The following is a 22,945-nucleotide window of genomic DNA, read 5'->3' as shown; positions in this document are numbered from 1 at the left end:
ATGCTTCTTTATCTGTTGGCAAGGTGCATGGGTGCGTGTGTGTGAGTCTGATATAGAGAGCTGTTTTTAGGAACACCAAACAAAGACAAAGAGGGAGGCTGGATCCAGGCTGCATCCGTCTCGGGACCGGAGAGGCACCCAGCGGTAGCCTGGAGGTGGAGAACAAAAAAGGGGACGTGAAAAAGAGATGTACGTTAAGCTGCTAAAAATATGAACGTCACACAGATTGGAAGAGAGATTCTCAGGAAAAAAAAAAAAAACTCCAGCACAGAGCAGAGCCCAACCTTCAGTAATGCTGACACTGAATGTAGGGAAATACGATGATGGTCACACAATGTCACCTGATGCAATTTAGCTCTTCAACCCCCCCCACCTCTCCACACTCCCTCTCCCTCTTTCTATCTCTGCAGCTCACCTCTCTTCAGGCTGGTGAAGGGCAGGGAGTACTGGCCCACAAAATCACTACTGAGGATGCCGGTCTGGTCTCGAACACAGAAGCGAATGAGGCACAGTTCAGGGACGCTGACTGAGAAGTTCATGTCTGTATCCCAGTAAGGACTCAGGGCTGTAATGGCAATCAGAACAAATGATCAATAAACAATTTTGTTTTAGCTTTTGGAAAAAATTGCTTTGGGTTGCTGTAATTCTGTAGCACTTTATTTTAGTGGATACTAATTAAGTAGTAATTTTATAGTTATAAGAGGTAATCATAGATTTCTCAAGAATAGTAAAAAGTTGGCACTTTGAAAGTAATGGCTCTGTAATAATAAGGAAGTCTTTACCTAGTAATAATTTATTAATTATCAAGTAATTCCCTGAATATTGTGGCAAGTCTCTGGTAATAAGGATGTATTTTACCAAGTAATTTCTGAGAAATAAGAGTGTAATTGTCTAAGTTGCTGATAACTCGAGTGTAATTTTTTTTATTTCGGCCTACTAAATTAAAGTGAGTCCTTCCTGAATAATTTTGAAGTAGTTTCAGGGTTAGGGTAAGATCAGACATGAACTACATAGATACTTCACTGATCCTGAAGAAAATATGAGTAAAATAAGAGTTAGGATGAAATAAAACCTAGCTACCTGAAAATTACCACAATATTACAATGAATTACTTGATAATTAATACATTATTACTAGGTAAATACATATGTATTGTACCCTTTTTTTGAGGTAATTACAGCCCACTAAATCAGGTGTTACCTTTAATTCTTATATAATGCAATGAATGAGAATGAGTTTAACTTAAAATATTATAATAATAATCATATCTTTACTCCATAGTTATCCTATGCAACACATCGTGTTTGATATCTTTTATATCTCAGTGTTTTGTTGTTGCTGTCCACAAATTCACTGCTGATTCACTATCTCAACTGTTTTTAAGTTATCAACAACAAACTTCAGATGGACACAGTTAGTATCTTGTTAATGCATTTCCTTGAGTCAGTTGTTTTTCTGAGTCGCTGGGATAACAAAGAGAGCTTCAGGGAGCAGACACAGAATGGGGGAATAATAGAGGAACAATTCTGTATAAATACTGGTAGTGTTGGATGTCTTGTGGATGTGTGACCAACTAATTGTAAACATGGTCACCAAATAACCTCTGAGGGGGGATAGAGTGGCAGTGTTTGAAGTTTTTCTCATTACCTCCAGTGGCTGAAAATATTAGGCCATGTATGAAAACTTGATTATTATTATTTCTTTGAAGGAGTGATCAATGAGTGCAGCCAAACTCCTGTGCCGACCATAAACGTGCCAGTTTAAAGCTGCTAAATGCACAGTATGTAAATTCCACAGACGAGTAAAGACACGCTTCTCAACTCTGCTCATCCCTGCTGTTTACTTGTTTTAAATTGAAAACCCTGTTCAACTAAAACTTCATTTCTTAAGGTGTGTTTACTAAACAGTCAACAGAGCTTTTGATTTGATTATTACATTTCACATTAAAAGAGGGGAAACCATTAAAAGCATCTTACTTAGATAAGGCTAGGAAACAGAAAGGGCATAATGACAACTATAAACAAGTCATGACACCCACCATGGCAAGGCATCAATAAAAACTGTTGGAAATATGAGGTTATGAAAGAACTTTACTTGAAAATATCTGTAACACAGGAGTAGTCATTTTTGAATTAATGTAGCGTTTCCATGCAATGATTCTACATATTGTATCTTTAAGGTTGTGTTAATTAAATTTATTTATCTGGGAAAGCTTTACTGAAATCAAGAATCTGATTTACAAGAGTGTCCTGGCCAGGCAGCAGCACAATCACAGAGTGACACACATAGAACATAAAAAACTATTACAAATACATATCAGTCATATCCATGTCACATAACAATAAGCTAATAGTCAAAACAACCTACTGCATCTTCCTCCATCACCCTTAATCTACTTTTAAAAAGATTTAAAAAGACTAGCTCAAGAGGTCAGATTTTCCTGCAGAAGGTTCCAGGCTGCAGGAATTATACACTTTTCTCATGTCAGTTATTCTGACTGGCTTTGGTGGTATGGCTAATCATGTTCGCTGAGAGAAGCTTTGCTATAAACTCACTAGTACAAAATAAGAACATCTTCAATTATCATCATGGAGATACTAAACCATTTTAATACACTTGACAAGAGTAGCAGTCACATTCCTGAATCAAATATCAGTTTTTCACTAATTTTATAAAGTAAAGACATTAAAAGGTACAAAAGGCCACAGATATTCATTTACACATGTCATGATGGTGGAAGATTGACTGTACTGGTGTTACAGACCAGTGGCTAACTATACAGTCTAGCAACCAGCACATTCCACTGACCCCCAGTAGCAAACCATCAGCAACGCCTCATACCGCTGAACTCCTGGCACAGGCCATGTCCCAACAGTAGCATGCCCTGAGCTCAGCTTTTTATCTCACAGTCTCTCCATGGCCAGCTGTGCATGGAGACCAATGTGAGCGGTGGAGCCCGTAGGACAGGTTTTGCTGATGAATATCAGGTTGTAGCTCGCTCTGTGCCTTTTTGTGATTTGAAGAAGTGTCTCTGATGAGTTATTTGAACCAGGGAAGGCTGAAAACCTTCTGCAAGATGAAGTTTCTGGAGATTTACCACACAAAAAAATCCCTTCCATGTCCCTTTCCGGCTACATGAAACTCCTATCCTAAAGCCTGTATGTGATGAGTGTTCATTTTTAAAGACAGTAAAAGAGGAGCAAATATATAAAAGTAATTAGGCTACGTTCACACTGCAGTTGAAAGTGACCTGAATCTAATTTTTTTGCTCACATGTGACTCGTATCAGATTTTTTTTTTTTTTTTTTTTTTGTGAACAGCGCAAGTCACATTGAATCTGACTGTTTCAAATCAGATTCAGGCCACTTTCGTATGTGGTTCTAAATCAGATATGTATCTGATCTTTTGGAAGTTGACTGCAGTGTGAACAGGCAAACAAAAAAATCAGATCTGAGAAAAGATCAGAATTGAGCATTAAGGCCTGGGGTGTGAACGCAGCCTTAGTCATCTCTGCTGCATTCTACATCTTTATCTATTTCAAACATTTCTTTCAAGCTCCTCTCTTATGTCCAAGTTTTAATTCATATGCACATTCATTTGTATTCTCTAATGGCCTTATCTGTTTCAAAATGTGAAATGATTTTAGGATTTATGCCCACACTTAAGTGCTCTGCCCTCCAGGACTTGTTCTATCTCTTCTTCTTCCCCTCTCTCATATCAGCAGCTACAGTTCTTGACATTAAGTTTATTTTCATGTTGGTGAAAGCTCCAATCGTAAGGCTTCATACCAGACTGCATGTTTAGACCTGAACACCAGCTGAACTGAAACCATGACAGCTGTGGGATTAGCATCTTAGCATCTTTAAAGTCTGTAACTCGAAGTCAACTGAAGAGCCACATATTTTGTTTATTGCTCAAGTTACAATCAATAAACTAGCCTCAGTTACCACAGCGTGTGTGAAATGAAATATGGGAATAAAAAGCCTGTGAATGTATGAGAATCACACTGAAGCTTAGAAGTACACTCCAGTAGTGCACGGTGAGGCTGTCAGCTTCATGTTTCCACTCATGGCAATAGAGCATGACAGACTCCTCTTCAAAGGAAATCCACTTCTACATTTAAAGGAAACTCATCAGCACATTTCTCCTCAGAAGCCCAACAGCAGCTTACTGGGAAATGGATTTAAAATGGAAAAAAACCTGAAACCATGAAATACTGCTGTCATAGAGAGCTGTAATTCTCTGTGACATTTCAGGTGGTTTTTCATTAATCAACTCCTTTATTGACTTCTGATCCCTAAATTAGCTTCACTAGGTGGTTGACATTTGTGTGTTTGAGTGAAATTTATTGAAGCTTTTCAATGGATTTCATGTATTTTTGTACAGAATTAAATGTCTCCCACAACACTGGGTTGTGACAGCTTATCCTTGGCACCAAGCTCCAGTCAAAATTTTAATTTTTGTGTACTTCAAGGTTGCACAGTAATGCGGTGGTTAGCACTGCCGCCTCACAGCAAGAAGATCCGTGGTTAGAACCCCAGTCAGACTGGGCCTTCTGTGTGGAGTTTGCATGTTCTCTCTCTACATGTTGGACGTTTTTCTAGCCTCTTCCCACAGGCCACAAACATGCTCATTAGGTGAAATAGTAATGAAAAATTGTCTATATTTGTGAATGAGTTTGACTGCTTATTAGCCTTTACATGTCAGCCCTGTGACCAGTCCAAGCTGTACCCCACCTTCTTGCCCATTGAACAGGATGATAAAAAAAGGAAAAACATGCCAAGACTTTCATTTAGCAAAGCCATACATAGGAGCTGTTGTGCTGTAGACCTTGTTTTCACTGTTATGTTTCCAACACAAATGTGTTTAAGCCTCTGCAACCCAGAATTTTTGGCAGAGTTTTTGATTAAAGGAAAAGTCAAAATCTCCTTGTCCAAATTATGAGAACAAAACAGCCAGTCAGCCAACACAAACACTAGGAGCCTTTTAAAACACTGCAAAAAAATCAAATCTTAACAAGGACATTTGTCTAGTTTTTAGTCCAACATTTCTAATTACATTTGAAATAACTGTGTGGCTCTTAACTGGTCTATCTTCAGGACCCATCACCTACTCAATGAGTAGTGTGATCCGAATTTCTGAAAAATGTCAACTACGCAGTACCTTTGGTGGAAAATAACAACGTATGACTGAAAAAAGTTACAAGACAAATACAACCATGTTTTTAAAAGAACATCATTACAGAAAACCTGGGAGGACATGCTTGCATACCCTCTTTTTTCAGTTCTTCCACAATAATATGTGAATTTTAGACATTTTCCAGAAATCTTAAAGAACTCCATTATCATGGGAAAACCAGCATTGTCATAGCAAGATGATGAGATAATAAATAAGTTCAAATCTTGAGGAAAAAATGCCTGTTATCATGGAGACTTTTTTTTTTAGCAGTAACACATTGAACAGCTCTGCAACCAATTTTTGGGTCCCAAACCAACACTTGAGAAAACCTGAAATCAGCTACATCAACCTGACAGGTCCTGAGAAACCTCTTATTTTAAAATGATAATGCTTATTCAGAGTGATCATATTACATCATGGTACTCTACAAACACTGTCCACTGGTAGATCTTTTTGCTTACTACATGCAATTCAGGCTTGGTTTTTGTTTGTCAGTTGAACGCAGCTTGAAACTAAGAGTACCTAGACTGTCTCTTTTGGGGCTTGATTTGCTTTTCTTGATGGGAAAGCTGAAGAGAGACAGATATGGGGATAATTTATTATCATCTATTGTTTTATATTTGAATGCTAGAGAACACTTTTGGCTGATATCTAAACTTTGCTGAGAAACTCAAAATGTGTCTAAAGAAGTCCAACTCCAACCACATAAACTTTGTGCTGCAGTACTCACAGTTGCCTTTGACAGTGTGTGTGTTCTTTCTCCGTGAGTCAGATTGGATCCCATGAGTTTCTACTCTGACGAAAGGGTCCAGGGCTTTGCCACTTCTGGGAATAGGCAGGTTGGACCCACAGATCACCTGTAGACAGAAAGAAGAGAGCATGGATGGTTATGCAGGGGTGTGTGAAAACGAAATGATATGGACCTAAAGGGGAAACAGCAGAACCTGTAGGAGTAGAGAAAAGAAAAGAGCAGAGGGGTGTAATTACTTTGGTCTGGGGAGAGCCAGGCTTATCTGCAGTCCTCTCACACTGAGCCCTCCTGCTCCTTGCTCTGATCAAAGACAAACCTGCACGTACTTATCACGACACGCCCCACTTGGCACTGATGGAGCTTTAGAGTGTCCATCCCCAAACTACAGTCCCCTCGCTCTTTCTACAAAAGTCCTCATTCACAGCCAGCGTGGGCCATTCTCCTGAGTGCTGCGAGATATCATTTCATAAAGATTAAAACACAGACCATTTCTTATCGTCGACAGTTTTATGCAAACTAGACTCATGAAAGCTCAAGGGGGAATATTGTTTTCCTGAGCAGATGAATAATTTATTGTTCTACGATTGAAAAGCCCGACCATACTGAAGTTACAACACTGAACACTACTCATGACTCTGATTGCAACTGAGTTGAGACTGCAGAATTTTCCCTAAACTGATCAAATAATACAGAATGCTGACGTGAATAAATAAAGGTGAAGTTTTCCCAGGGCTTCTTTAAAAAGCAAGCACACTGCATTTATACTTCCTACACTGAGCAGAAAGATGTACCAGGTGTGTGCATACTCCCATTAGAAGTCTGATACTCTTTAGTTTAACTTGTGAGAGTCTTTACATCCTCATGAGGTGTTTTGCGAGAAAGATTCATTTCCTTATTTCTTCCTTATTTCCTTATTTATCCATATTTCCTGCATCAGAAAACAGCACAGACAAGAGCCAGAGACTTAACTCTATTAACTGATTAATGTGTTTGATATTCTTTATCTTTAATTATTATCCACATTTCTTGTTTTATGCATACGTGAAAAAAAGTTGGGAATAATTCTTGCAAACAGATCTGTAGTATGAACCATACATCTGTTCAACTTTATATTATAATGATAAATATATACCAGTGGATCTCAAAAATTAAAAATATCACAAAACATTTAATTCAAGAAGTGAAACTTCCCGTTTTCTCTGGATTACAAAGACTTTATTTTAAAATCCTGATGATTATGGCTTACCGCTCACAAAATTCCACTATTTTGAAATATTAGAGTGTCACAAAACATTAGTCCAAAAAAAGGATTTGTAATACTGAAATGTTGGCCTTTGCCCATATATGCACTCAGTAATGGGCTGGAACTCCTTTTGCACAAATTACTAGAAAAACATGATATTCTGATTTTTTTTTAGATGTTCCTCAATGTGGGGCTGTACAGTGGCTCAGGGATTAGCGCTGCTCCCTCATGGTGAGCCTCTCTGTTCAAGCATACTTCAGCAAACAACAGAAATCACATGTTTCTTTGCCTGAAAACTTTCTCTTTAAGATCAGTTATTGTAATTTTGGTAAAGTGACCCTTTATAGAGATCAATTATACCTTTGTTAAATTAAATCTTTGAGTGCTGCAGGCAGTCCCACATGTTTTCTATGCAGCACAAAGTTTCAGACATCTCCAAACACAAACTCTTGTTTCTCCTTAATTGGTCTCTTAAAAGTTTGCATGTATCTGTAGTCCTCCTGGCACACTAAAGAGAAGTTAATTGATTCCACTGTTCTCTCTACCGCCTCATTACCTCTTTGTTATACTGTTTAGATGTACTACATAAAAAGGTCAGCTATTATGTCCCCTAACATGCTTAAAACAATTGAAATTAGATGATTTATTAATTGAACCTTGTGTGTAATTGTATTAGATCATCTTCTCAGGCCGTCCAGTTAACTTTCAGGGGGAGATAATCTAATTAAACAGGGACACTCTGAGGGAGTTTACATCATAGCTGGTTCACAGCCTTCTGCAAGAAAGCATTTACATGAAAGCAAAGAGGGGCTACACATTGTGATGCATAAACACAAACGTAAATGCACATAAAGCATATACATCATTAAGCACAAATCCAGCTGGAGTGGATTATTCAGTAGTCAGTGCTCCGCAGCTGTACCTTTAGCAGCAGGTGTGTGGGTTTGCCGCTTTGCTTGCTGCAGGCAGGATCAAAGCTCTTCTGACTGGACATGAGCACCGGTGGCTTCAGGACGTATCCACAGCCCCCGTTGTCCTGGAAACGACCATCATTAAGGTCCATAGCCAAGCCCAGGGACTGGAAATTGAGAGCCACTGCAAAATACCACAAAACAATCTTGAAACAGGGACAAAGAGGAGCCATTAAAAAAAAAGAAAAAAAAAATATTTATAAGAGCAAAATTGAGAATGTGAGGCAGCATGACATGTTGTCTGCATCCCTCTTGTTTTCTAAGTCTCTTGTTCATTCTGCAGTAGGGAGCTAAATTATACAAGGACTTGAAATGTTTCCGCAACAGTAGCGCACATTGCATCAGGGACACATTCAAAATCACCAACTGTGCAATGAGAGCATCTGTAGTGGATTTTTCAGCAGTGCAAAGCTTTGTGCTGGCATCTGTGTCACATACACCATCTCTCTGTGTCATGAGTGACTAAACGTGTCAGATTGTGAGAAGAGATTGTCAGATAAAGAAAGCAGCAGATGTCACCCTGCTAAAAAGGGTTGACTTATTTCTCTGCATAAAGACCTGCGACTCTACAACACCATTAGTAACTATGCAAAAATACAACTAAGGTTTTGATCCTAACCAGCAGATTGCAAATAATGTGTACACCTCTGTTTATATCTTTGCTCTGTGTAAGTCACTGGCTCATCTATCTGTAATTGATCCTTCCAGGGTGCTGCTCTGTACTGCAGCAGAGAGCTGATCACCATCTGCACAGCTGCCACTGAGGCACATGGCAGTCTGCTCGGTGTTCAGCAGAGCGTCATGTTAGAGGCTGTGGCAGGCTTCATGAGCAGTGATAAAAGAAGACAAGCAGAGTGACAGGACTGCTAGCCAAGACAAATCAGAGCTTGACGACATGTTAAATTTTTATTGACTTTGTGAAGCAGAGTTACTCTAGCTCCTTCAAAAAATATCAACACTATCACACAACATAAACTAAGCTGTGGCCTGTGCAAAGATGAAGAGTAACAGTGGAAAAAGAATTCATTCAGGAGAGAGCGAATCAATCTTGGAAAGTCTGGATAAAGACTAGGAGAGGACTTGCTCCGGGGGAAAACACTAATAATGAGATGGTCGGGCTGCGGACTGGAATGAAATGTTCCTTTCACCGTTAATCGACAGGACAGTCAACCAGGTTGCTCCCTTTGAAGTTTGACAATCTCAGTCTCCAGTCTGAAAGTGGATTTTCCTTAGTGTGTGAGAAATGCATGAAATGGATTGTGGTGGCTTTTATGTGTGTGTAGAAACTTTGTACCATTCTGACACAAAGGATTCAAACAAGTGCTTATTTATTAATTTTCACAAGGTTTTAGATGTGAACAGAAATGAAAACAGACATGATAGTATACCGGTAACATCAGAGACATTTCATCACCCTTTCTGATTTGACATATTTATTATGAACTGTTATATCTGGTTTTGTTGGATTCTTTTCTGTTTTTTTTTTTTTTCATTTAAAGGCAACATATCATACCCTTTCCATCTTTAAACACATCCCCTTGTGGACTATGCAATGTTTGTGCCATGCTTTGGTCAAAAATAATATGAATCAAGCACCAGGGGAGGTTTTTGACCCTGTATAAACCCGTATAAATAGCCTTTCTCAGAAACCCTCAGTTTGGTGTGTGTCTCTTTAAATGCAGATAAGTTTTCTCTGACCACACCCCTCTCTTCTACGAGTACAGCTGTGTTCTTCCATGGCTGTGGGTAGAGAGCTTCACTTTGGAAGATTGCTATTTTAGACAGAAATATAAACGTGCATCAGACTCACCCAGCTGTGAGCCGACGTTCCAAAACTCCTGAGGGTTGTAGTTGGATGAAGACGTCCTTGACCCAGCTGGGTAGATCCTGCTGAGGAACTTCTGGTTGTGCAGAACAAAATCAGGACCTGACATAGACAACAAGACACTCTTTATCCTACGCTTATTGTTAGGGTCATCACACCAGAGTTTGCAAATTAGAAATAAATACCTCTTTGGATACTGCAGCAACAAAAAAGAAGCTGAAATTAATTTCTTAATTTCAATTTAAATTGCAGGTAAACTCCTGATCTCTACATTGCACAAATTTAGCAACATCTTTTCTTTGCTCATGGTAGTCTCTGTTTAAGAATATGACTGAAGATTGGTTTTTGTTTGTTTGTTTGTTTGTTTATTTTTTAGCTTTGCTACTCTTAAATGAAGTAATGGAAAAGTCACAACTTTTTATTTATTTATTTGGTAATTTTTTTTAAAGACTTTTCATTTTAACTAGATAGGACAATGTGATAATTATTTTATATATTATCATTATCACTATTATTTTATTATCATCATCATTATTATTTTCTATTATTATTTGATTTTTCTATTTTATCATTTTTATTGTTCTAATTATGGTCTAGACTTGCCCTCTTTATAAAGTGACTTGAGATAACTTCTGTTATGAATTGGCAAGATACAAACAAATAGCCTATTGATTGATTGATAAATTGACTGATTGACAGTCAGAGACAGGAAATATGTGGGGTTGAGAAGGACATGCATCAAACAGTGCAGGAATGGGATTTGTATCTTTGACCAGTGCGATGAGGACTAAAGCTTATATGGATACAAACTGCTTAATTAGCACCAAATACTAACATTTAAGAATTTGTGTTATAAAATAACCTTCAAAAAGAATATGTGGTATTGAAAAGTATTTAACATCTTAATCTTGCTCAGCGATGAGAAAAAACAGTGATTCAGATTTTACATCAGTCCATCCTGTGATCCCTTACATTTCAGCCTAACTACTTGGCATGATAGTAATGCCCTATAATAACATATAATGTCTATAATTACACAAAGCTCTTGCATTACACCTATTTAATAAACATTTACTTTGAGAGGTTATCTGAAAAAAACAGAAGTGTTCTGCTCTGTAGAACTATTCTCATTCACAAAAGACTAAAAACTGTATCTCAGATGGAGTCTGTGTGTGATCGTGCCATAGCTGTGCAGTTTTTCCCTGCGGGGCTTGATGATGACAAGAGACTATTGAAGGCTTTTACAGCTCAGCACACTGCTCATGGTTCCTGCCAGCCTGCTCCTAATGTAGCTCTATCTGGAAAGTGTCATTTCTCCTCAGCTGGAGCTGATTTCATTTCTTTGCAGCACTCTTTTTCTAACTTACTGCCGCACAGCAGCAAAGTGACAGTTTAACTGTTTGTCTGTTGTTTCAAACCTCCGTGGCCTCTTTCCTCCTCCCCTACTGGTTGGACTGAATCATATCACTGGTGCTGCGTTGTTAAGCTTTACTGAGCCCTAAAAGTGCTCCCCTTTATTCTATATGTCATGTTCAGTATGCTTTGGCTGTTAGGGAGGTTTATGGCACAAGGCATGATTGCAGTTCTGGTCCAACAAGAGGTCTCCTATCAGCCTAATGTGGCTGTAAATCCTGATGGAATCTTTTGTTATATTTATGATTAACTATTTGCATCCTTTACTGCTTTAAAGTCAGGCTTCCCTTCTTTTTTCTCCTACATAAATCAAACTGACTGTACCTGAGACTTTGGCTAGCTTGCGAGCTTTCTTCTCTCCCATGGACGTGTTCTCATAGCAGTTCTGATTGTCCCTGGAGTGACTGAAGCTGATGAACTTGACAGACCTAGTGTATATGACCAGGTCAGAGAGAGCCTCTGCAACCACCACCTTCTTCTTCAACTCATTACATTTAGGGCAGAGATGAAGAAAATTAATGCAAATCACTTCAACTTTACTGCATTTGAATCTCATGAGTATACTCTCATGCAAACATGAGGCTATTTCTCTGCTCTTAAATCTCACTGACTTACTCTCACCTTTGGCCCTGCCTTTCTGGGAGACCAGAACTTTGCTTGGGTTTGATGATCCTCATCCTCCTCCTCATCCTCCTCTTCATCCTCGCCCTCATCTACACTCTCCTCTGCCTCTGTCCCTGCTGCGTCCTCTCTCCTAAACTTTAGCTTTTTATTCTTGATCAGGATTTTATATTTCAGGTCCTGACAGAAACACATGCAGATGAAGCTCACATATAAGTAAAACAAACATTACATAAAGAATCAATACGCAGCAGGAAAATCAAATCATTCATTTACATATCTGCTGCTCCTGTCCAAATCTGTAACCACATAAGATTGCTATTTCTGCAGATGAGCAGCGATATGTTAAGAGGGAGTTAAACATTATGGTGGAAGTGGCTTCATGGTAAGCCACAGGGCCAGAGATTACCCTGTCAGCATTGCATACTGTTAGCAAGGCAAAAATATGCATAGTAATTACAGAGCCCTCAACATTTACAGTAAGAGTCTATACATTTTGGAAATTATACACCCCCAAACTGCACTGTCTGATTTTTGCCAATAGCTACACCAAAGATCCAGACTCCCAGCTAGAACAGGCTTTGAATATGTTGATGCAATTTAGAATATCTTACAAATGTTCAACAGGGCCGAAAGCCAAATACTAGTGATAAAAATGAAAGGAAATAAAGTCATAATTTGCTACTTCACTATAGCTTGTTTCCACATACACAATTACATAGTATTCTGGAAAATAGAGAGAAGAAAACTGTGTTTTTGATGCTTCCTTTGATTGAACAGATTTCAAATCTTTCATCTTAGTAACTAGAGTGAACTGTAAATTATTGAACAAGGTTGGAGGGGGTTGGAGGTAAAATCACCTCCACGCCCTGATGAAGACCTGGTGTGGTCAAAACCAGTTGGCATTACTCTGAATTGTTCCTACAGCTCTGTAGGCAATATGCTTCCATGTTGTTAGGGGCTATTTCTTTAAAACAGCTAATGTAGCTAGCTGTTAGCTACATGCCCCATCTATTGCAGCAGTAATTTCAGTCCAGTAGCCTGTAGCACCAGGTATGCATTAGTTTTGTCTGAAGTATTGGCATAAAGTCCACCACAAAGTCTACGGTGAAACAAGGTAAGTAGTAACTTTAGTTGTGTCATTGTCCAAACTAACCAAAATATTGCTGCAGATACGACGTTTTTATCTAATTTAACCAATCAGTGACAAGGCCAGTGTTTGTTGCAGTTCTGTGTCTTGTGTCAGTTTGTCTCTAAACAGGCTAATGCCTAAAAATAATTTATGCTAATTAATCCTCAAACAGTGTAGAAAATGAATGATACCTGATACGGGTATCTGTGCATCCCTACTTCCTTCTTCGGTTGGCTTTCTTCCTTTTTGGCTATCGCTCTGTTTCATAAAACAATTCAGCTCAAGCCTGCTCGTCTGTTCTCGCTGTTTCCCCACACAATAGGAATTTGATATTTAAAATCTTGAGTCACAGCACCTCTAGCAGGTCAGAGAGAAAAACACAGTACATGAAAAATTGGCAAGATAATTTTCAAACTTAAAAACCTTTGCTGTCTTTGGCCAGTTGGGAGGCATCAGGCCAAAAAGCAGCAAGATTATCTTGTAGTGTGTGTCAGACTTTAGCAGTAGAACACAATGTAGGTAATAGGCAGGTTTTTGAAATAGTTAGTGTTTAACATGCTAAGCTAAATGGAGAATTAACTATTTAAGTGAGTACAATGTTTTCTTTGCTCAAGAAACACTAAAGCTGGGTGCTCACTGTGCCAATTTCATCCGATCCAGTATTTTGAGTCACACAACTCACTTGGAAGTTGTGCCAACTGTAGGTCTGACCGGTCATGCAGTATACAGAGGCACCTGACAGCCAACCATGACCCAGCTACAGCCCGACCAGCTGCTCCCGACTGGTCAGATGGATTTCTGACACGTTCGATATTTCAGTGGTATGACTGCTTACACTACCACAGTGAAAGTTGAACCACAAGCAGAATCCTCAACTCTGGGGCATTTTTCTCCTTGTTACTTGTCAGACAATGTCTCAAATCACCATGAAAACAGCAGGGATGACTTTGATGATCCTTCCTTCCATAATAAAGGAAAAAATGAGCAGGATATACGCCTCCAACTATGCTGATGGCGATGCTGTTTGTGTGTGTGATAGAGGGAGAGACAGTGAGAGAACGACAGACATCAAGAGAGGATGTGATTTGGTAAGATTTCAACCTCAGTGTGTTAGACTTTTTCAAAGGAAAACTCCATGGATTTCTCGTTCACTCGTACAGTGTTAGCATCACATTGTGCATGACTATCAGATTATGTAGTGTGACACGTAAATTGTGCATGATGGTCAAGTGTCGTAAGTAATTCATTCGCACAGTGTGAGCTGACATTCCACTAAGACTGTCATGGAGTCGGCTTGACATGGCAGTGTATGCCCAGCTTTACAGTCTTAGGAGTTACCTTCAAGAACGGATAAGAGTGGAGGGAATTACAGTAGGTTGAGTACAATTTAAGTCATCTAGCCATAAACTATTCTGTGTTAAATGCTCTAATCATAAACAGAAGTTTGTTCTTACAACATTTTGGTAAACTGTAGTAAATACATAAGAAAATTGAGGGTACATGTGACTGCAATAAGCTGTGTAACCTGTACTGTAAGCTGATGAAAACGTGATGCAATGCACTTAATGACTGGATTCAACTGTTCTGGCCAATTACTATTAAGCTAACAAAATAGGCCGTACATCCTGGTCAGTTATGGTTTATATCAGTGCAGCCCAATGAAAGCTCTGTGTGCTGATCACGTGCATCAGTTATCTTCTATATTCATCACTTCAGTCCGTGGCCATGAGTGCATTTCTCCTTCTCCCTGTGCTGCATCATAGTCTGTTACCATCATTTAGTGTTTTAAAGCTAATGAAAGTGAATGAGACTCCATGTTTAAGTTGCATATGTAGTGAGAAAGTGTGCATGCATGGGGGGGGGTTATTCTAATATTATCCTGAGAAGTGCCTGTTGCGTATTCAAGAAGTAACTTTGCTTATACCCAAACCAAGTCTTGACAGCTGATTCAAGAGTCAACAGTAAATATAAAGCCAGTAGTGCTGCAGCTCCTATGTAAGCCAGCCGTCCTGAAGTTATGAAGATAAAAAAATGATGTGGGGATGAAAACACTCAGATGCACTCAGGATAAAACCCAGCTCATTTCTGCAGTAACTACCAAAGCAGAAGAAGTGAGAGGCAGCAGAGACACTCTGTTGAGATGTCACACATCCACACTCCTCTCATCCTCCTCATCATATCCAATAGACCGGAGTGACTGTTGCAGCATATTTCAGAGCAGTCGCACAGTCATGAAGTGAGGCAAATACTTTCAGTAGAGAAGTCAGATCCCAAAGAGGGTAATGGAATTGAACAATCAGCTCAAGTTCCACAGCATGCCCACTTATAATGATGGACACTTCTCAGGATCAACCACATCATGTAAGACTGTGAGTCTCTGAGAGATTAAAGAGTCAAATACAGCTGTCCATCTTCCCCTGATTCCCAAGAGAAGAGGGAGGCAACAGAGCCATGGAAATAAACTAATGAGGCGTTTCCCCTTTTTTCTGCTTTGCTATGACACAGAATGAAGATTTAAACATACAGACACCATCATCCCTCTTATGCTACCAGCAGATCTCACATTAAACACAGATTCTGCCCATTATTCAGCATTAAGATGTCCTAGCTCCTGCTCCTGTGAGTCTTACATTTGGGCTCGGGAGGTCTCCGTTAGTTTGGTGATCCAAAGGAGTCCTCAACAGCTTGTCCCCCAGGATGGAGATGAGGTACTGAGCTATGACCTCCTGCTGCTCCTGGGAGCAGTGGTTCTCTAATGACAGGATCACAGGGTAGGCAGACACCTGTCAGGAAATAATCACATCAATGAAAAATGATGAGTCAACCTCCTATTTGCAACAATTAGCATCAACCTGGATCGGCCCCTCTCTTAGAGGGCTCTGAATAATCCAGACACATCACAGAGAAAATCCTGAGCCATATGAATTAAAGACATCTTGCAAGCAAAGCACCACCATCAGAGGTTATATTAATTACAGCAGATCCTGCTATGGAGGAATCCTGGTGTATTTCATAGGCAGGCAAGAAAACTGAGTTGGATGCCTGGGGCAACCCTCCAGGATATACATGCACATGTCATGAGAAATAAAACTATCAGTTACCTCGAAGGCATGTTGCTCGACTGTAGAGATGACATCCTTAAAGAGTATCTTGGTGGTCAGGGTGTATCCATGGTAGACTACAGGCTCCATGTCTGGACCATCCCAGCAGTCAATCTCCAGACAGCGACAGCCTTTCCTCAGAGCACTGCACCACACATGTAAGGAGAGACATGTGAGTCATAGAAAGGCTAAAACAAGCTTTTATAATAAGCAGCATGAGAAATGAGAGGAGAAAAGTCAAGGAACAAACTATGCTTCTCCTCTTTAAACAAACTTTTGGATCAAGTTCTCACACCAATCAAAGCTACTCCTTTATGACTCTGCCTTTTGAGCCAAACTGACCCTACGCAACAGGTGAAAGAAATGCTTCTGTAGGCTGCTGTTCTGCTATTGTTTCTCATTAATATCTTGTGCTGGTTGCTTGTAATGGGCCATGATTATCCTCTACCATTTTCTCTGCACTCTGTTGCCTAAACTCCTCCTTAAAGCGGAACTCCATTCCCTACCTGTCAACCCCTTAACACTGTGGCCCAATTTCACTTGATGCTTCCAAGTCAAGTAGATATGCTGCCTGCCTCCGCCCATCTCCATGGCTTACTTCTGAGGGATTTTGACTAAAAAGTAAACAACTGTTTTCATGAATGAATGAATTCCAAATAATGAGGGAGAAAAGCTGCTTAAAGTGGCCTTCTGGTTGGAGTTTGTGTACTGTGTTGTATTTTGAAGTAAACTGGATATTTGTTACATTTTTCTAGCTGTTTGGATCAATCTGTTTTATATGGATTGACATGGTTTGGCAGCAGCCAGTGCCAAAAATAGACTGCAGCGTATCTACAACAAAGTGGAGTAGTGCTACTGGGAGGCGTCAAAGCCAGACTGGAGCAGTGGAACTGCTCTAATCACAATGCAGTAGTTGTATGTGTAAATTGGACATTTATGGCTGATTTATTTCTGCTTCCCTCAATACCTATTGTTAAATATCAAGCCTCAGGAACCCCCAGTGTTTGGAAGATGAGTGGCCAGGATGGCCAGGTAGATGTAAGGTTGTTAGTGAGGCTACACCATAACAACTAAAGCAAAGACAAAAAAACATGACAAATCAGATCCATCTTTCCTAAGACTATTATCCTTAAGGTACCTTGGAGACACAGGTTCTGTTGTACACTGAACTGTTTCAGTTCTGTGTGTGTGTTTACAGATGTATGGGGAAATGGGGGTTGAAAATGCAACATCTGCCAAAGGAGGACCCTACCAAGAAAAGTTTGGAAACTGCAACAAAGCTGGGCCAGGCTTAGTCTTTACTTCTCCTGTTGTCTACATGCTAGGCTAGTCCAGCATTGACCTGATTTCTCCTGCTTCACTTACGCACATGTGTGATAGGACTATTTTATCCAGCTCTCCAAAAGTCAGCTTAAACTGTATTTCCCCAAATGCGGGGTATTTTTTACCAGCTCTAATCCACCAGGACAAAATGAGATGATTATGCATCTTATCTTTAGAAAAGCACGTTAACAGCTAAGACATTTTCATGAACAAAAAAGTTTTAAATTTCTTTTTTCTTTTTCAGGACTTTGCTAATCTTGTACTTCCTTTCCCAACACATTTGTACATTTCTCATCTTCCACCTGTGAGGTAGTGGGATTTCTGAAGAGCCACGCTCTACTTCATCCTCTTAAGATTATTCTTTTATAATCCAAGTAAACCAGAGCTTCCAGGCATGCTGGTTTGGAGGTTTCAACTCTACCAGCCGGCCAGAGCGCTCAGCACTTTCACAGGGACCATAAATACAGCACTTCTGCTGCGATCAGCCCCTTTAGTAATCACCTCCATTACCTCATAAAAGGACTGCCGTAATTTCATCGTCTGCCTCAGCACATGAGAGGGCCAGTGAAATAAGAAGAGGGGAGAATATGCAGATAGCAGACATGTAGGTCTGGACTTTAGTGAGAGGATAATAGAGTAATGAGAGGCATTTCAGTCTAGTGTTAGAGGTGGAGTTTAAAATGCTATATCAATTGTTCTGGCTGCATAAAATGTAAGAAATATGAGATACACACACTAGCAGCTGCTAACTAATTTTCAGGTGTAATTTAACCCAATCTTGTCTGTTAAATTTTCATCAAGAAGTAAAAAAAAAAGATGCAGCTTTGTGAGAAGGAAATCCAAAACATACCAAAGATAGGCATCCAGGTGACTCTTCCCAACCAGCTGATCTCCAGTCAGGTAGGTGTTATGTGAAGAGGAGATGAAGTAGCTGGTGAGGGGCTGGTCCATGTGTTGGTACACAGATGTGTGGTCCTGATCAAACACACAACATTCTTTGGACTCCATGTACCTGAGGAAACCCTCAAATGTCAGAGACCTTCTTTCTTTGGCTGGAAGAGGAGAACAGAAGAACAGTCAACATCAGCATCAGTCCTGCTACCTCGCCAATAAAGGTGATGTTAAAAAGAACCATGCTAGACATCAAACAACAGTACTCTATGAGACTGTACAGTGTCATTTAGTTAAAAATTAGGCAGTGCTGTTTATTATCATAGCTCATGTTTACAATGTCTATAATGTAGTTTTGTTTGCCGGCACACATTTACTTTCAGTAGCGGTTAATGGTAATGTAGCTTTCTGTGTTATCATGATAGAATGTCTTTAGGTCTATTAGCACTGTAACAGTAACACATGTCTTCTGTGTTAGCATGCTAATCAATAGCAACAGCCACAGTTATAGCTGTGTTCTGAACAAGAATGCTAAAATTAGCCTATATTAGCACTTAACATTACCTGTGTCCTGAGTTAGCAGACTTACATCTGCTAAGATTAACACTAAATAGTGACATAGCATAACGATTGCTGTCTTCTGAGCTAGCATGCTTACATTTGCTAATATTTGCGCAGAACAGTAACATAATATGCTAATAGATGATCGCCCCCTGGTTAGCATCCTTACAGGTGCTAATGTTAACTCAAAAGGAGCAAGTTTGTACCAAATTAGCGAGCCAACAACAGCTAATATTAGCATTAAAGGTAGCACAGTTAGGAGATACCAGAAATCTATGGTTAGTTAAATATAAGAACTTGAGTGTAACAGTGCAGTAGTTTGCAATTCAATAAGTTCCTTGTTCATAATAGTAATCTGTCAATGAGAAACTGTGGTATCCTGTAGAAGAAAATTCCAGAAATACCTGCATTTTTGTGTTTCTCTATATGTCAGCACAATGCTGCAAACACAAAGTTAGCTGTTGTCTAGTAAGAGAAAGGTTGGCATAACACTGTAAGAAATGTTAAATGTTTGAATGAAACTCAGTCCAGTTGGTTGTCAGATTGTGAGCATATTTAAAGGTGCAGGGTGTAAAATTAGGAGTATTAGTGACATCTGTCTGTCAGATTCTAGATTGTGATGCTGATGCAGAATAAAAAATGAGTGTCTGTTATTTGGTCCTTATAGGGTTGCCAACCATTCCTTAAAATAAGGAATCATTCCTTATTTGGAAGCTTAAGTGTGTTTCTTACTGTATGATAAGGGACACCTTTTTTTTCCTTATTTTTGATCTATTTGAAAATCAGTGTCTTTGTAGATTGTATGTAATGAAATCATCACAGCTGCTGCTGCTCTCAGTGCATTTCATTGGCCAATGAGAAGCATCAATTCCCACTATGCCTGTTCTCTTTCACCCATGAAAAATGTTTCCAGTGTTGTTGCCCCATGATTGTAAAAATACTGCAGAGACGCAACATTTAAAAAAAAAAAAAAAAAACATGGCTGACAGGAAGACCCCTCAAGTGGCAGCCATGAAGAGAAGGTGGCAAAAGCACAGCAATGATTAGGAAAAAACAACAACAAATGTCTAGAGAATGTGAGAAATGTTTTTTCAATTCTGTACTCATATTTTATTCCATGTTTATTGTGTGTTCATTTAATTTATATTGTTTTTATGTTGTTTTGTTGCACTTGAGGTTATGTATGTTTGTCAAAAGTGTTATTTTTATTTTTACAGCTTGAATAAAATTATGTTAATGCTAATGATGTAATGAGTATCTAACTACTAATTAATATTAACAATTGAGTAACTAACTATATTTTATACCCTTAGTTTACCATAACTTACCAAACAAATAGGGCACCACAATTTTTCATAGTAAGTAGATTAAAGCTGTAGGTAGTTATATATTTGTTTCCTACCAGCAATGTAAAATTTGTGTACCTTATGTATTTGTGAAGTAATGGTTAACAAGTAGTAAGTTACTACATATTAACAGTTAGCTTTTAGGTAGTTATACACATTTATTAATGGCTAACTAGTAGTATGTTATTCATTAATTAATAATAACTGGCACTAAGTTATACATAACGCTGCAAAATTTGTATACCTTATTTATTTAGTAACTAATGATTAACTTTTAGCTAGTTATTTGTTTGATTATGTTAACTTATAGTTCCCAATAATCAGTCGCTAATTTGTTAATGGGTGATAAGTCGTTCCCTGTTCCTTAATGTTATACAGTAGTTACACACTGATTTCCTAATAACTATTTAGAAATTGTGTACCTTATCTGTTTATCAAGTAAGAGTTAACTAATGGTTAACTTGTAGTTTGTACTGATTTGTTAATGGTTAACTAATACACTTGTTACCTACTAACTATTCAAACTGTGTGTACCATTTCTATTACTTTTTGGTTAACTAATGGTTAAAAACTGGGTAACTACTCATTTACCCCATTACTATGCAAAATTCATGAACCTTATTTTAAAGTTTTACCAGGGAAACTACTGACATAGGTACCACATTTCAGACATTTTCCTTGCAGCAGAATAAGTGTAATCCATATTTTTTTCATGCTTATGGCTTGTTGGGAGAAAAAAACACCATTAATAAGATTCTACCCCCCAAAGACATAAATGGCCTGTTTTGAAAAGGTCTATTTGATGGCCATGCTGCCTAATACAGGCTGTGCTTGTTGACCAGCCCTTAAATTTATCATTCATATTATTTCACTAATTTAATTTGACTTGTGGGTAACTAGAAACCTCCTCCAAGTATAGACAACACAGAGAATGTGCATTTTTAAACCGTGCACTGTAACTCTCTTGCACCAAGTGGAATAATTGATATTCTCTGTTAGGCTGTAGTTTGCTGCTTTTGATGCTGTTCATTAGCCAGCAGTTAAGTTACACCAGGCAAGGACAACATCTGGTCCATTACGCCTGGATCTCTGTCATTTCCACCTCCAGCCGCCGGGACTACAGCAGTTCACTTTATCAGCCAGGCTGAATCTGAAGCCTTAACTTTAGCTATGACTAAATTATCATTATGACGTGACATGGCTTTAGACCTTGAAGACAAGATCTATTTTTTACCCATATTAATGAGCAGAAAGCAGTCTGACATAATACACAGCTCTCCCTTCACTTACCAGTCTCTTCAATCTCATATCTATCAATCAAACTCTCAACCTCCTCCAGACTTGTTTCGAGCTCCCACTGCTCCTTGTGGAGGAACGTGAGGAAGTCCCTGGCAGGCAGAGAGGTCTGTCCATCCAGGTAGTGTTGAAACAGATGCTGGATTTCAGCTCTCCTGGATGAGGGGCCCTTGTTTTTCTTCATTACGACCTGCACACATCATAGAGGCCTGTTAATGCTGTGTTGTTAAATATCAGAAAATATTCCAAAATTTCTTTTAGAAACTTCTGACTGTAAAAATCACTGAGAAGAGTAGTGCTTATTTATTGAAGGCTTTCTGTGCGTCTGAATGTGTATCATGATGGTGTAAGAAGGAAGATGTTGAATTTGGATCCGTTTAGATTATACAGTAATGCTTAAGATGATCCTTTATGTTGTCACGTTGCAGATATTTTAAACTCTTGTTAGTGTTTCAAAGGCACAGCTACATCACTTGCTCTCTAAAAATATACAGGAAATAGAGAATTGAAATGTCAGCTCAGAGATGTATCCCAGCTTTTTTACCTGCACTCGCTGTTGAAATACCACTTTAAAACTCAGCATGAGAGAGAATAAAAGAGAAGCTAGGGTCTTGGTTCTGCACAAAGTTCTCCCTTCCTTCTCCTCTCCTCCCTGTATCTCTTACTCCATCAAATACTAAGGCAGCATCTGTGTGACTTTTTATTTTTCAGTCCCCCTCCTCTTCTTGTCATTCGTCTCAGCCAGTGATACAAAAGTGTCTGTGGCTTTCCTTGGCTTTGTGAGTGCATTTCTCCCTCCATTTACCTTTCATGTCTTTGTTCTGCAGCCCCTGTCAGTTCAGAGGTATGCCTAAGCCACTGCTGTCACTGGGTACCCCGCAGTGGGCCGGTCTCCCACTGCATCTGTCTGCTCAACGTGAGCAACAGCAAGCAAACACCACCTCTGCTATCATCAACCTTTAATGCAGGCCCAGTAGGTGAATTTAAACCAGCACATCTCCATATAGTTGTTTCTATGATGGAAAAAACCCAAGAAAAACCAGAGTACCTTTTCCATCCTTACATTCATATCACCAGTAAAGTGCTGCCACTGGGATGGAGCTAGCTAGCTTTGATTGGTCTGGAAATATGATAACAAAACCTACCCGTGATATCGACGCTCTCTTAATCCTGATAGTGCTGAGAAGTTTGATTGGCACAGAGGAAATTCACAGGGTGTAAAAATGTTTAAGTAATCTGACTTTTCATTTGGTTTCTGAGGAAGTATTTTAGGAGGTTGCCATAGCGACAAAA

General features: G+C 39.1%; 1 protein-coding gene across 1 annotated transcript; it reads right to left on the bottom strand.

The window, feature by feature from the left end:
- Positions 1-59: 59 nt before the first annotated feature.
- Positions 60-21,836, bottom strand: LOC121514894 (1-phosphatidylinositol 4,5-bisphosphate phosphodiesterase zeta-1-like). The gene is made up of 11 exons (XM_041795309.1): positions 21,647-21,836; positions 18,409-18,610; positions 16,236-16,380; positions 15,765-15,917; positions 11,997-12,182; positions 11,706-11,865; positions 9,954-10,070; positions 8,095-8,267; positions 5,909-6,035; positions 416-565; positions 60-149 (listed from the first exon to the last, which is right to left on the bottom strand). Exons 1-11 carry the CDS (start codon positions 21,834-21,836, stop codon positions 67-69), a joined length of 1,686 nt encoding a protein of 561 aa, XP_041651243.1. The 3' UTR covers positions 60-66.
- Between the last annotated feature and the right edge of the window lie 1,109 nt (positions 21,837-22,945).

This window comes from Cheilinus undulatus, linkage group 9 (genome assembly GCF_018320785.1).
Source record: "Cheilinus undulatus linkage group 9, ASM1832078v1, whole genome shotgun sequence".
Taxonomy (NCBI): domain Eukaryota; kingdom Metazoa; phylum Chordata; class Actinopteri; order Labriformes; family Labridae; genus Cheilinus; species Cheilinus undulatus.
Note: the sequence above shows the minus strand (reverse complement) of the source record. Positions and strands in the feature narration are given on the sequence as shown.

Excerpts from the sequence above, each read along its gene's own strand:
- LOC121514894 (XM_041795309.1), bottom strand. The coding sequence starts at position 21,836 with ATGAAGAAAAACAAGGGCCCCTCATCCAGGAGAGCTGAAATCCAGCAT. Across the intron at positions 16,381-18,408 it reads CACCTGGATGCCTATCTTTG|TGCTCTGAGGAAAGGCTGTC; the intron begins GTATGTTTTGGA and ends TGTGTGGTGCAG. Across the intron at positions 566-5,908 it reads ACACACTGTCAAAGGCAACT|CCCTGAGTCCTTACTGGGAT; the intron begins GTGAGTACTGCA and ends TTGCCATTACAG.